At 37.3% G+C, this 15062-nt stretch overlaps 1 protein-coding gene across 9 annotated transcripts in view; it reads right to left on the bottom strand.

Moving 5' to 3' along the window:
- Positions 1–15062, bottom strand: part of LRP1B (LDL receptor related protein 1B) — a 1853519-nt gene that overhangs the window by 182316 nt on the left and 1656141 nt on the right. For all 9 annotated transcript variants that reach the window (XM_032387847.1, XM_032388632.1, XM_032390176.1 and 6 more), the window contains 3 exons: positions 12224–12340; positions 11982–12101; positions 10451–10570 (listed from right to left, as the gene is read on the bottom strand). In XM_032387847.1, coding sequence (XP_032243738.1) covers positions 10451–10570; positions 11982–12101; positions 12224–12340 — 357 coding nt within the window. The remainder of the gene's footprint in view (positions 1–10450; positions 10571–11981; positions 12102–12223; positions 12341–15062) is intronic.

The following is a 15062-nucleotide window of genomic DNA, read 5'->3' as shown; positions in this document are numbered from 1 at the left end:
AGTCCCCCACTATTATTATATTGTTGTCGATGTGTTTCTTTGCTTTTGTTCTTAATTGGCTTATGTAACTAGCTGCTCCCATGTTAGGGACATAGATATTTACAATTGTTAGATCTTCTTGTTGGATAGACCCTTTAATTAGGATATAGTGTCCTTCCTCATCTCTTATTATAGTCTTTGGTTTAAAATCTAATTTGTCTGATATAAGGATTGCCACCCCAGCTTTCTTTTGGTGTCCATTAGCATGGTAAATGGTTTTCCAGCCCCTCACTTTCAACCTGGGGGTGTCTTTAGGTCTAAAATGAGTCTCTTGCAGACAGCATATCAATGGGTCTTGTTTTTTTATCCAATCTGATAGCCTGTGTCTTTTGATTGGAGCATTTAGCCCATTTACATTCATGGTAACTATTGAAAGATATGAATTTAGTGCCACTGTATTGCCTGTAAGGTGACTGTTACTGTATATTGTCTGTGTTCCTTTCTGGTCTATGTTACTTTTAGGCTGTCTCTTTGCTTAGAGGACCCCTTTCAATATTTGTTGTAGGGTTGGTTTTGTGTTTGCAAATTCCTTTAGTTTTTGTTTGTCCTCGAAGCTTTTTACCTCTCCTTCTATTTTCAATGACAGCCTAGCTGGATATAGTATTCTTGGCTGCATATTTTTCTCATTTAGTGGTCTGAATATATCATGCCAGTCCTTTCAGGCCTGCCAGGTCTCTGTGGATAGGTCTGTTGCCAATCTAATGTTTCTACCATTGTAGGTTACAGATCTCTTCTCCCGAGCTGCTCTCAGGATTTTCTCTTTGTCTCTGAGACTCGTAAGTTTTACTATTAGATGTCGAGGTGTTGACTTATTTTTATTGATTTTGAGGGGGGTTCTCTGTGCCTCCTGGATTTTGATGCCTGTTTCCTTCTCCAGATTAGGGAAGTTCTCTGCTATAATTTACTCCAATATACCTTCTGCCCCTCTCTCTCTTTCTTCTTCTTCTGGGATCCCAATTATTCTAATATTGTTTTGTGTTATGGTATCACATATCTCTCAAATTCTGCCCTTGTGATCTAGTTGTTGTTTATCTCTCTTTTTCTCAGCTTCTTTATTTTCCATCATTTGGGCTTCTATATCACTAATTCTCTCTTCTGCCTCATTTATCCTAGCAGTTAGAGCCTCCATTTTTGATTGCACCTCATTAATAGCCTTTTTGATTTTGACTTTGTTAGATTTTAGTTCTTTTATTTCTCCAGAAAGGGTTTCTCTAATATATTCCATGCTTTTTTCAAGCCCAGCTAGTATCTTTAAAATCATCATTCTGAACTCTAGTTCCGACATCTTACTAATGTCCGTATTGATTAGGTCCCTGGCAGTTGGTACTGCCTCTTGTTCTTTTTTTTGAGGTGATTTTTTCCATCTTGTCATTTTGTCTTTCAGAAGGTGGTTGCTTTTTTGTTCAGAGTTGTTGCTATTCTTTTCTTTGACCTCCTGTTGAGTTCATAGGTGTTTAGAATGGTTTGATCCCTATTCAGCTGCATTCCTGGGACCAGACGAAATCTAGGTCTCCTATTCCTCCGCCATCTTGCTCCCTCCTATCTATATTTTTAATATATTTTCTGAAAGATTTATTTTTTTATTTTAGAGAGAGAGAGAGAGCTCGTGCCTGGGTGGGGGGAGGGGCAGAGGGAGAGGGAGAGAAGCAGACTCCCTGCTAAGCACATAGCCTGATGTGGGACTTGATTGCAGGACCCTGAGATCAGGACCCTGAGATCATTACCTGAGCAGAAATTAAGAGTCAGAATCTTAACCGATTGAGCCATCCAGGCACCCCTGGTCATTTTATTTTTATTATCTATTATGTTCCTTTTTTCTTTTTTTCTTGTTTTGTTTTTGACTTTTTGTTTATTTTATTATGTTATGTTAATCACCACATATTACAACATTAGTTTTTGATGTAATGTTCCATGATTCATTGTTTGCATATAACACCCAGTGCTCCATTCAGTACGTGTCCTCTTTAATACCCATCACCAGGCTAACCCATCCCCCCACCCCCCTCCCCTCTAGAACCCTCAGTTTATTTCTTTTTTTTTTTTTTAAAGATTTTTATTTATTTATTTGACAGAGAGAGACACCGAGAGAGGGAACACAAGCAGGGGGAGTGGGAGAGGGAGAAGCAGGCTTCCCGCCAAGCAGGGAGCCCGATGCGGGGCTCGATCCCAGGACCCTGGGATCATGACCTGAGCCGAAGGCAGACGCTTAACGACTGAGCCACCCAGGCGCCCCTAGAACCCTCAGTTTATTTCTGAGTCCATAGTCTCCCATGGTTCCTCTTCCCCTCCAATGTCCCCACCTTCATTTTTCCCTTCCTACTATCTTCTTTTTTTAAAACATATAATGTATTATTTGTTTCAGAGGTACAGGTCTGTGATTCAACAGTCTTACATACTTCACAGCACTCACCATAACACATACCCTCCCCAATGTCTATTACCCAGCCACCTCATCCTTCCCACCCCCCAACAATCCAGCAACCCTCAGTTTGTCTCCTGAGATTAAGAATTCTGAAATGACATTGTTTTTTAAAATAGTAATTTAAAAATCTGTATATTTTGAATCTGTTCTCAGAAATTAAGTATCAAGAAAGTAAGATATTAAGCTTTATAACATTTCTTATATATAATGTATAGCACTATGTATATGTAATATATATTCTTATAAAATCTTCTATAAATTCTACTAATTCGATGTCCAATAAAAAGATCAAAAATGATGTTTCAGGGTTTCTTACTACAATTTATGAATACAGAACAGAAACTGAAGTGACAACCTAATTGCTTTGAATATACACATCATGTTTTCATAGGCTGGTTATTTGTTTTTTTTTTTTCTTTTTAAGATTTTATTTATTCATTTGGCAGAGAAACAGATATAGCGAGAGCAGGAACACAAGCAGGGGAGTGGGAGAGAGAAAAGCAGGCTTCCCGCAGAGCAGGGAGCCCGGAGCTGGGCTCGATCCCAGGACCCTGAGATCATGACCTGAGCCAAAGGCAGATGCTTAATAACTGAGCCACCCAGGAGCCCCAGGCTGGCTATTTGAATAAGATGATTTAGTCCTCTACCCAGTTGAAAGAAGCTATCAGCACTTTCCTGTTATTTATTTATTTATTTATTTGAGAGAGAGGGAGCACACAAGCAAGGGGAGGGGCAGAGGGACAGGGAGAGGATCTCAAGCAGACTTCCCGCTGATCACAGAGCCCTATGCCAGGCTTAATCTCAGGACCCTGAGATCATAACTAGGTGGAAACCAAAACTCAGATGCTTAACTGAGTGAGGCACTCAGGAAACCTATTTCTTAAAGTGTAAACAATAATATTTTCTATACATAGATGTGTTACCTATATTATTGGTGTTGAGAAAAAGCACTACAGTCTTTCATTCTATTTATTTTCACTCACTAATATATAACATAATCATATAAACATGGTACTAAGCCACATTGAATAACCCCTGAAGATAAAATGGTAACAATGTTCTTTACGGAAATCACCAGCCCAAATGATATTTGAACAGAATCTTATAAACCAAAACAAATACAAATAATTTTCTTCTAAGGGTAGACAAAAACTTACTGTTTTAAAGCTCTATATTTCTTAAGTATTTTTATAAAGTGTCTAATACTTATTTTTCCCACATTCTGCTATAAATCTCCAACTAGCTTTATGTGTGTGTGTGTGTGTGTTATTTTGCATTTTTAGAGAATAAAATATACTTGGTGAAGGATGAGAGGAGCAGTATAACAAAAATGAATTTTTTCTTCTCACAATCTCTCAGGATCCAGAAGTGGGCATTTTACTTTCTCTACCTACCTAAAAGAAACTTCTTCTACATCATATCTTATCATTGTTGAAGTGGCACTTGCCTACTCCACTCCTTACCCTGGCAAAACAGCTGTGGAACAATACAATTCATGAGGGAGAGAAATGAAAACCACATTGCTTTACAGTTTTTGAAGATGTTTTAATCTTACACTAATTTGACCCCAGATGATTTGTAAAATAACACCTAACAACAATCTCATAGAATCACTATCTCTCAGAATATATTTTAGACATACTGCTTGTTATGTGTTACTGGAGTCTGTGTAGTTTATACTCAATCTAATGCTAATACATTTTATTTTATAATCGTGTAGCTCTATATTGCTACATTAAAAACATAATGTGGACAAATGTCATCACCTTTCTTTTTAAATAGAAGCTTTTTAAAATATGATTCAACTCCTGGTACATTTCTGAACTTTTAAAGTATTTGCCATGAAAATAAATGTATTTTTTGAAAAAGTGTGGTAATCTGGAGAGCTTATTTTCTGAGCAAAGAAGCTTCTGTTAATTCAGTAGGATGTATTTTTATACTAGTATTATATTTTATGGTAAATTTTTTGATGTATCGTATGTCTTGCTGTCATCCATCTATTTGTTTGTTTTGCAAAATTCAATCTTTTCTCCGTTTTCAGTCAATGATATTTGTGTTTGACTATCTCTCTCTCTCTCTTTCTTTGTATGTGTATGAGAAAGATAAAGAAAGGGAAATATAGCCTCTTTGGCACTGAAATATTTTGGTTCTTATATAGCCCTCGAAGGAAAGCCTATCTGTATGAATAGGACCAGGAAATGGCCATGTAGTATTTATATGAAGAAATGAATGACCTACATGTGTATACTTTAAAAGTCTAAGTAGAAAACATGTAGTCTTTTTATAACTTGTGTTCAGTAACTTCCATGCATTGACTATCTCTCTATCAAAGGGATGTGCAATTATTTGGTGATGTTATTTTATTTTGTTTGTCCTTCTTAGTAATAAGAGGAAATTGTGAGATTTAACTTTTGTTCCACAAAGCTAAAAAGGAGTCCACACAATGAGTCAGGAGGCATGCCAAATATTCTAGATTCTAGATCGATCTGTAGTAAAAGCCATGAAAGGAAATAGCTTTTTGCCCAGTGAGGTTTATAATTGAGTTTGTAAAGGAAAGAACTATATATTTGTTTTAATAAGAATTGTGTTGATGCAGTTGATATTTTTTTAAGGAAATTGAGTCAGTAATTTAGCATTCTGTGATACTTTTGTTTGAAAAACTTCATCTTTGTTATACTGCTCCTCTCATGTGGCTCACATGACCTGCAGATTTTCAGGATAATGCGTCCCTGTATGTCTTAGCTCAAGAGCTTTCATGTAACAGTAGAAACTTAAGATCAGTTTGCAGCTCCCCAGAAAGGGAGGCTTGGAGGGACACAGCCATAGCCACATGTGAATGATACACAACCACTTCAGAAGAAGGGAAGGGGAGAAGATAGAGGTGGGCTTTATATGTTATTGTAGGGGTCTGAATGTTTTAAAAGAGATACCTTAGGCCAAATATTAAAATCTATTAAAAATGGTAATTGCTTACTATATAACTTCCTGTACAAGTCTGTATGGTAGAAGTATTTTGTAATTATATATGCACTTGCTCTAACTCTAAAACATCTGTTTCTTATATTCTTATAGATTAGGTAGACTAATTCAAATTTCCTCATCAGAGATTTAGGGGAAAATTAAAGCACACATTGATCACTTCTATCTTTTAGTTTGAATGTGTTCAGTATCATGTTGGAAAACCAGGCTGCAGAAACTACAAAGCTACTGTAGGAAACTCAAGATCCTCTCATAAGCTCTAGCTGGTGTGATTATAGCTAGCACCTTATTTTGAGATAATTCGCCAAGCAGCAGGTTATAAACCAAGACTGCTCAAAGGCAGCAAATGATGCTGAACCAAGAATTATCAAGGATTCTAGATAAGGTGAAGGCACGGCAGAAAAGAAAGCCAGAAACATGGCCACAGGAAAGAGCAATATGGTAGAGCAGACAGTGGATTCCAGAGAACTGTGATGTGAGTGTAGAGCTGACCAAGAGAGCCCAAGGAGAACAACTGATGAACAGAATGTGACACAGACACCTAGGGAACAGAGAAGGTAAACTATAAACTGGGACAGAGGACGTAATAGAAAGACATGGATTCTGATATCATCTTATAAGAGTCAAATTATAGAAAAGTTCCAACTCTGATTACAAAGTAGAAGCAAGAATCCAGTACAGATTTGTCAAATCCCAAATCTGCACTTCCTTCCTAAAATGGAAAATGGCAGGCAGAAGGTGGAGAAATTTGAAATGTGGAGTGAAAATCCTGGAGCTACTACAGTTGAAGTACTGCATATATTTTGGTCGGGCATTCAAATCTGGTGTTTGTCCAACATTGTAGGAAGTAGCGCAACAGCCTTCCAAGAAGAGTCAACACCTATAATTTAATAAAAGGTAAGATCTACATTTTATAAAGCTTATTTCCCTCTGGGCATCTAGTAAAGAAAGAGTAAACACCTTCAAGCAAAAATAAGTAATTTTATAACAACTATTAACAACTCACAAAACAAAGTTGAACCTATATTGTCATAAATATGAGTATAGCATAGATTTAAATCTTTACTTGCACAAAAATAGAGCTAAAAGATGTTTTAAAAATATTTATGAATTTAAATTCAAATGTGCCAAATGCAGCTTTTACAGATTCATAAATTTAGCCATTTCAAAAACTATGTGTAATAACATGGGAAAATATGTAATTTAATTTTAAAATTTGTATCCACGCTCACCAAAGACTAAACTATTGGAGAAAGACTGCTAAACTACCTTTAATTTACATCTATTCAAAGTGGTTTTGAGGCCTCCTTAAATTTTAGATTAACATAAAATGTTTACACATATTGAATGTTAGTTGCTAAATCTGCAAGAACTGCAAGAACTCAAGAATTACACTGGACAGGATTCAATAAACACGGTATTCTAGTAAATATAAAAATTAAATAATTTAAAAAATATTTACACATTAAAGCGTTTTTTAATCCCCTGTACTGCATGTGTATTTTGTTTGTTTGCAAGTTATTCTGCTCTATGTTGTTAGGTTTTTCCATAGTGTCTCAGTGACCCCCACCTCCTACATTGGTGTTATTTATACAATTTAAAGAAAAAAAATATTTCGTTAAGGATATGTCAAAGTAGAACAAATTACAATTTTAGAACTTTAGAATTGACAGAAGCCAATTAGATCTAAAATTGTAGATAAATTGCTGTAGGTAAATTACTGCTGAGAAATAAGATGTAAGAGCTAAGTGACCTCCAAGAGTAAAACAGAATTTGCCCCTAAGTTTAACAGTGGACTAAGAAACTGTAGAAGTGTATGGCGACTACAATGAAAATGAGTTGCATATTGAGGTTTTGTAATAGAGAATAGGGCAGTCACTCAATAGCACTTCATGCAAATCTACTCTACATCTTGCGAGGCCCCGAGGACACTCAACATGAGAAATGGTGAAATTTACCTCCTATTCTAGGCAAGGTCCATTCCCACAAAGACACATATAACTCAGATTCAAATAAGAAGGCCTTAGTTTGATAGGCTTCATCTTTAAGAAGTGTTTGTTTTTTGTTTTTTCCCACTCAATGGAAGTATCAAAAGGTGAACTATCCCACAAAGGTGTTAACAGACTTAGTAAAAATACATGGCATTTCTACATTTATTGAAGACAAAAGAAAGGGGAAGGAGGTAGTTTTTTAGCCCATCAAGAATAAAGATTGAGAAATGCTATACTAAAATGTAATGTAGAAGTTTTTTTAAATTGGGGCGCCTGAGTGACTCATTCTGTCAAGTGTTTGACTCTTGATTTCGCCTCAGGTCATGATCTCAGGGCCGGGAGATCGAGCCCAGATCAGGCTCCATGGTTAGTGCGGATGGATGGGGCTTAATGCAGGGTCTGCTTGGGATTCTCTCTCTCTCTCTGCCTCTCCCCCCCCCCCCCCCAAGCTGGTGCACTCTCTCTCTCTCACTCCAGATAAATAAATAAATACACAAACAAATAAATAAACAAAATCTTTTTTAAAAAGTTTTTTTTTAATTAAATTAGTGTCTGCCCACAATAAAATTTTACGGTGGGTCTAAGCAAATCAGATGCAACCTTCCTGCCTCTTCTCTCCCTCTTACTGTAGGTATGTATGTGTTTGTATACTGGTCAGGAACTTATAACAATGACTATGGCCAGGAGAATTCTATATAACCTTATGACAGAAAACATTTAAATATTTTTCTCTTTACACATAAAGAATGAGGTGGCTTTAGGGGCACCTGTGTGGCTCAGTCAGTTAAGTGTCTGACTCTTGGTTTTAGCAGGAGTCATGATCTTGGGATCCTGTGTGGGGCTCTGCACTGGGCACAGAGTCTGCTTGTCCCTCTCCCACCCCACTCCCCTCCCCCATACTCTCCCATTGGTGCACGTGAGTGTGCACACGTGAGCCCTCTCTCTCTCCCTCTCTCTAATAAATATATAAAATCTTTATTTTTTTAAAGATTTTATTTATTTATTTTTGTGTGTGTGTGTGAGAGAGAGAGAGAGCACGAGCAGGGGGAATGGCAGAGGGAGAGAGAGAAGCAGGCTCCCCACTGAGCAGAGAGCCTGATGCAGGACTCGATCCCAGGACCCCGGGATCATGACCTGAGCTGAAGGCAGATGTTTAACTGACTGAGCCACCCAGGTGCCCCTAAATAAAATCTTTAAAAAAAAGAATGAGGTGGCTTTATACTATGTTCACAGAGTATGTGAAATAGTGTGAAATAACTCTGGATTCCCAGTTCCACCACCTGCTAGCCATGAAAGTTTGGGTAAGTTATATAACCTCCCTGGGACTCTTTTACCACATCAATAAAATAAGGATAGTAAAGAGATTACGTGAGATAATGAATATAAAGCCTTTAACACATTTCCTGGGCCATATGGCAAACACAAATAAATATTAGGAATTACTGTTATTATAATGATCAGTAATGATCAGTTTGAAATAATATAATCTACCACAACAGTTAAATCACATCAAATTAAAGAAAAAATTATAGATATTCCAGAAAAAATATTCATATAGCTAACATAAGTCATTATTCCACTTTTGCCTTGGTAAGCAAAAAATACTAAAGACAACAGAGCAAACTTGCCAATAATATAAACTAGTCTGCAAAAGTCCTTAATAATTGTTACAAACAAATCACTGATGACTATACTTTGAGGCTCTATGAACTGATTATGAGCACCAGTTTCACAAAGTGGTAAATGGGGTTTCAAGATACTGTGATAAGTTGTTTTGGTTTCATGTTCTGAAGACATAGGCATATGGAAGACATCAGGAAAAACACTTAGAGACACATGAATGTCAATTATTACACATATAACTCATGAATGTTGTTCAGTAAAAATGGAATTTCAGAAAACATAAAGGTTTTTCATTATTTCCTTTTTTTCTCAGAAGAGTTAACTAAGAGCAGTGTGGAATATAGCAGATGCATTTAACACAATTTTGTCTATGAAACCTGGAAGTCCTATATTCAGTTTGAATAAAATTTACCTTTCTTTCTTTCTTTCTTTCTTTTTTTTTTAGAAGGTGGGGGAGGGGCAGAGGGAGAAGCAGAGAGAGAATTCCAAGCAGGCTCCATGGCCAGTGCAGAGCCTCAGGGTTTTCATGACCTGAGCCGAAATCAAGAGTTGGATGCTTAACTGACTGAGCCACCCGGGCGCCCCAAACTTTGCTTTTCTTAATCAATTACTAGATTACATATTTTTTTGCTTCTCCAACAATGCCAAGTTTGGTGTATTCACCTACAAAATAGCCTCTATTAGTGTTTAATAAATGTTGATAAAATGAACTACAGATGACAACTACTCTTCATTTCTGTCTTCCTGTTGACATTTTCAAGATAGAATGAAATGCATTAAACAAAACAAATATGTTCTCCATTTCTGCGATGTTAATTAAGGAATAATTTTTGTAAATAAAAGTATTGATTTTAAGTGAAAAGATAAATGTTTCAGAAACAAATGCTAACTTAAGTAATCATTGTCATCTATTAAGACAGAATAGATACTTTTATTATCTTTTCCCTTCCTTTCACCATGTTTAAGAATAACCAGTAATCTTTGAATGAATGGAAAATCATATGTATTTAAGCAAAAAAAATAAAGTCTGGAACAATGCAAAGATAATGTCTCATTGTTTCTATTAATTAAATACTGATACCATGTGCATACTTTAATACAAGAAGGTGATAGTTTAGCCTACCTTTTCAATCCATCTTTTTAGAAGTAGTGTTGAGTCATTTTCAGCAATATTACTCTTCTGCCTTACCCTTCTATGGGTAAAAATAGCTAACCTGAGATTGTCTTTTATAAAATAGCTAATCTGAGGTTACTACGACTCTGTGAACGCAGAGACAAAACCTTCTCATGTGAGACCTTAGTTTCCCCAGAATTGTGTTCAAATTCCTTTCACTGTGGCTATGTCAGGTGATGACACAAATACAGGAGGTACGATCCAGGGTCACAAAACACTCACCACAGTTGGCCTCATCTGATGCGTCTGCACAGTCTGGATCCTCATCACAAACCCACAGCTTGGAAATGCAATGTTTAGTAGTTTTACATTGGAAATAGTCTGGAGAACAGCTGTTTTCAGCTTAAGAGGAAAACATCTATTAAAATGTAGCTTTGAACAAGAACAGACATCTTATCTAAAAAACAAGTAGAGAAACAACTGCTTAAGACAGTCAACTGGAAATGTATTATCTTTTAATTAATAAAGCTCTGAAGGTGAAGAGTTTTAACTTTCATTATCCATGATATATTCCAAATATTCTTTCTGGTAGAAATAAATAAAACCTATTTCTTTGATAAAAATCAGAGTTCTCAAAACAAGCCCACCTTGATTAGCTATATTTCAAAATTAATTTTAAAAATAAAGAATTCAGAGCCTTTCAGAATAATTTTACCAGACAAAGAAATGGAAGAATTTATACATATGCGTTTCTATAAATAGAAAAAGACTAAAATCAGAAGATATTGGTGAATAAGGAAATAAAAACCATCAAACTCCTCCAAATCTCTAGTTGTGTTGGGTTTTTGAGGGAAGAGGCGAACATGGGAATTAGAGTGTAAACTGCATCACAAATCCTAGTCAGTTTAATGGATCAGCTCCTAGAATGACTAACCACAGAGAACTGGTAGTGACTTTATTCCGAATGCACCATCTTAATCAAATTGCTGGGTGACTGCACATTATTTACTGATAAAAGTTTTAGGGGAATAAAATAAAACTCCAGCAAGACAGAAACATTGACAGCGGTTCTGTTGAAACCCTGAAACTTGACAAGTACTTTATTGTTCTGATTCTGTGTGTGTGTGTGTGTGTGTGCATGTCTGTCTGCCTCTGTGCATATATGCATACGACGGAAATTGTTTTGCTTTCCATTTAATCTAGTTTGATTTTTGGTGGGGGATAGGAATAAGAGGTGAAAAGAGTAGAAGGTATTTTACTGTTGTTCTTTGAAGTAGCTTGCAAAGATACATTACATAGAGTATTATCTACAGTTTTTAACAGATTATTTTGTAGATTCTTTTGCTCAGATTTTCTCATCATATATTCAACATGTATTTTATGGGGGAAAAAACAATCTAATTAATGGAATTGATTTCAAGTAACTGATTAATCAATAGAAGAAAATTACCTGTAGCTGCTTAATATGGGCAAAAAAAATCAATTTACGAATAAAACACCATAATCACCTGTAATGTTGATTTTGCTGCTTCCATTAAGGATGATGTGAATGAATGCATGTTGTTTCATGCTTGCCGTAACCTCCAGGTAGCTATTTAAGTAAAGAGCACCTATGTTTTAATTTTCTCTATATCCTTTATAGAGAGCTTTCTTAAGTAACCCTTCCGCAAAGGTACTGATTTGGAAGTATATGCCCATAATTGCTGTTACGTTTTTCTACACTGTGTGGATGTATGGTACACAATAAAAAATTTTAGACCAATGTCAGTTGAGACTCGAGTAAGACAAGACGGAACATTCTGAGGTGACTTACGACAGTCCCTTTCATCTTCCTCATCCCCACAGTCGTCTTGTCCATTACACCTGAGGTTTACTGGGATACATTTTTGGTTCTTTGTACACTTGAACTGACCTGACAGGCAGACATGTGTGTCTAAAAGAGAGAAAGAAGAACAACAAAATCTGTGCTGAAACTGTGTCTGCATTTAAATCAGTGCAGACAAAATCAGGTAAGAATTAGATTTCTGTTCCTCGGTTAAGAATTTAATCACCTACCACAGTTGAGTTCATCAGAATTGTCTCCACAGTCATTCTCTCCATCACAGATGAAAGCAGGCAGAGCACAGAGCCCAGTGCCACACTGAAACCGGCCTGGCTGACATTTAAATTCAGCTATGGGAGAAAACACACTGGTATCATCGAACGCCAAGCTTCGCTCATGACCTCTTAAATAGAGCTTTCCTGACATTACAGATATTTATTATTTCATTATATTAAACATACCCTAGAGCACAGCGTGAATGTCCTATACATAGATAGCTATGGGTTCAGATATATGGTACGACCAGACTCTGAGCAACTCAGATGCCCTCCAGATTACATTTCACAAATTGACAGTAAGAAATCCCAGCTGATAATGCATTTTGCCATATTTTTGAGTTTATATATGAAATGATAAGAATAATCATCATAATAAAGTAGGATCTATTGAATATCTACTCTGTATCAGACACTGGGTGAGACCCTTTCACATAGAGCTACTAATTGAATCTCATCATAACCTTCTCACCTCAATATCACCATGATCATTTTATAAATGAGGAAACTAGGTCTCATGGATATTAATAACTCACCCAAGTGTGTACAAGTTTCAAGTGCCAGATATGGAAATTAGATCTAGATCTGACTCTGAGTCTTCTCACAAACCATGTTGCTTGTAATAAAACACTTACCTTTTGACTGATGATCCTAATGTATGTAGTTCTGATAAGTTAACCAAATATTAATAAGTGATATTTTAAACTTTCTTTGGGAAATTAATTATGCTTTTATATTTATAATATTAAGTAAAAATTTCCTTAACATTAAAAAAATAACTCAATATACACTCGACTTCCATATAAGTGAGTTCTAAAATGTTGAAAGTCATTTAACTTCAATCTATAACATTTCTTAGTTAATCACACTAAGTGTTGAAACTGTGTGACAATTTCTCATATTCTAAACATGTGCATTTCCTCTATTTCCTTTTGCTTCATATATGATTTTCTTGAATGCTCCTTTGCTACCAAAACAACCTTCCCATAAGATGAGTTCTAACTATCAGAGGAGTTTCAATGCCTGGAAAATAGATGGGAAGCCTATCTGACCTTTTAATGTGTCTCTAAGATGATCCTTGGTGTACTAAAGCATCATAGAAAATGCAATCAAAAACTTAGGGTGCCAGAGAATTCGTGATGCATCACTCTTAACCACATGCATTTAAATAACATTATTGAAGTTTGCAAGTTATGTGAAACAGGATTTAAGCTTTCTTGTCTTTTCAGATGAAATTATAAGTATTGTCAGTAACTTAGTACCTGCAAATTTTGAAGATACAGCTACTCAAAAATGAATTCTAAACACTCCGCAGACTCACGTACATCATTTTCCACCTCACCATAACTCTCAAAATAAAGCTTCATGCCTACAGATGTTCGGTGCTGTTAACCCGTCGACTCCAACTAAAAGATCATTTACTAAAAGATCGCAGAGATAATGTCACCAATAAAAACATGTAGTATTGGTATTTAAGCAGGATAAGGATGACACAGAGACTCTTAGATACCAGATGTCTCTTTGCTTCCCCTCAAAAGACTTTAAAGTTATATTTGTTCACCATATATTTTGAAAGTGTGTAAATATGGAGGGGAGGAGAAAGATGGTGGAGGAGTAGGAGACCTAAATTTCGTCTGGTCCCAGGAATTCAGCTAGATAGGGATCAAACCATTCTGAACACCTACGAACTCAACAGGAGATCGAAGAAAAGAATAGCAACAACTCTCTGAACAGAAAAGCCACCACTTACTGGAAGGTAGGACGTGCGGAGAAGCGAATCCGAGGTGATATTTGGGAAGATAGACGGCGGGGGAGGGGGACTCCGTCAGCCACTACTGGCAAGTGATAGAGCAGCGGAGCACAAAATCGGAAATTTTAGAAGTCCGCACCTCTGATAGACGTCACTCTAGTGGCTAAAGGGGGGGTGGAACACTCGCTGGGACAGTGTGGTCTCAAGACCGTCAGGGTCACAGAAACACCAGGGGTGCCTGAGTGCGGCAGAGCTCCCAGGTATCAGAGCGGACAAGTCGGCTGCAGAGACAGAGCCCAGGCGCGGGCTCTCAGCTCGGGGTTGCCATAGACTGTGATCCGTGGCACAGTCGGGCCACCGCTCCTCCAGCAGGGACCCAACAAGTGGCAGATCCAGGGAGACTCCCCTTCCTCCCCCGGGAGGAGAGGTGCAGGAGCGCACTGCAGGAATCTGCTGGGTTTGGAGACTCCACACGGGGTCATGTGTCAGAGCTAGAAATGCTCGGTCACAGGCCGGGTGAACACGGAGTGCGGCCGGAGACCAGGGAGACGGGAGTGACTGACTGCTTTTCTCTAGGGGCTCACTGAGGAGCAGGCCCCGAGTTCTCGGCTCCTCCGGGGCAGAGATTGGGAGGCCGCCATTTTCACTCACGTTCTCCAAAGCTGTACTGAAAGCTTGTAGGGAACAAAAGCTCCCTAGAGCAAACCCGAGCAGATTACTTAGCCTGGCCCCTGGAAGGGCGGGGCAATTCCACCTCCCACAAAGACATCTGAGAATCACTGCAACAGGCCCCTCCCCCAGAAGATCAGCAAGAACAGCCAGCCAAGACCAAGTTCACCCATCAATGACAACGGCAGAACACCAGCACTAGAGGAATACAGCACATAGAATCCATGGCATTTTTTCCCCCTGATTCTTTAGTCTTTCAAGGTTAATTTTTTTAATTTTTTTTTTTAATTTTTCTTTTTCCCTTTTTCAACCAACATCTTATCAATCCCTTTTTTTAAAATCTTTTTTATTTTTCATTTTTAGAGTCATATTAATTCC

This window comes from Phoca vitulina, unplaced genomic scaffold (genome assembly GCF_004348235.1).
Source record: "Phoca vitulina isolate PV1807 unplaced genomic scaffold, GSC_HSeal_1.0 scaffold1, whole genome shotgun sequence".
In the NCBI taxonomy this organism is placed as follows: domain Eukaryota; kingdom Metazoa; phylum Chordata; class Mammalia; order Carnivora; family Phocidae; genus Phoca; species Phoca vitulina.
This window is presented reverse-complemented; position numbering and strand designations above follow the sequence as displayed.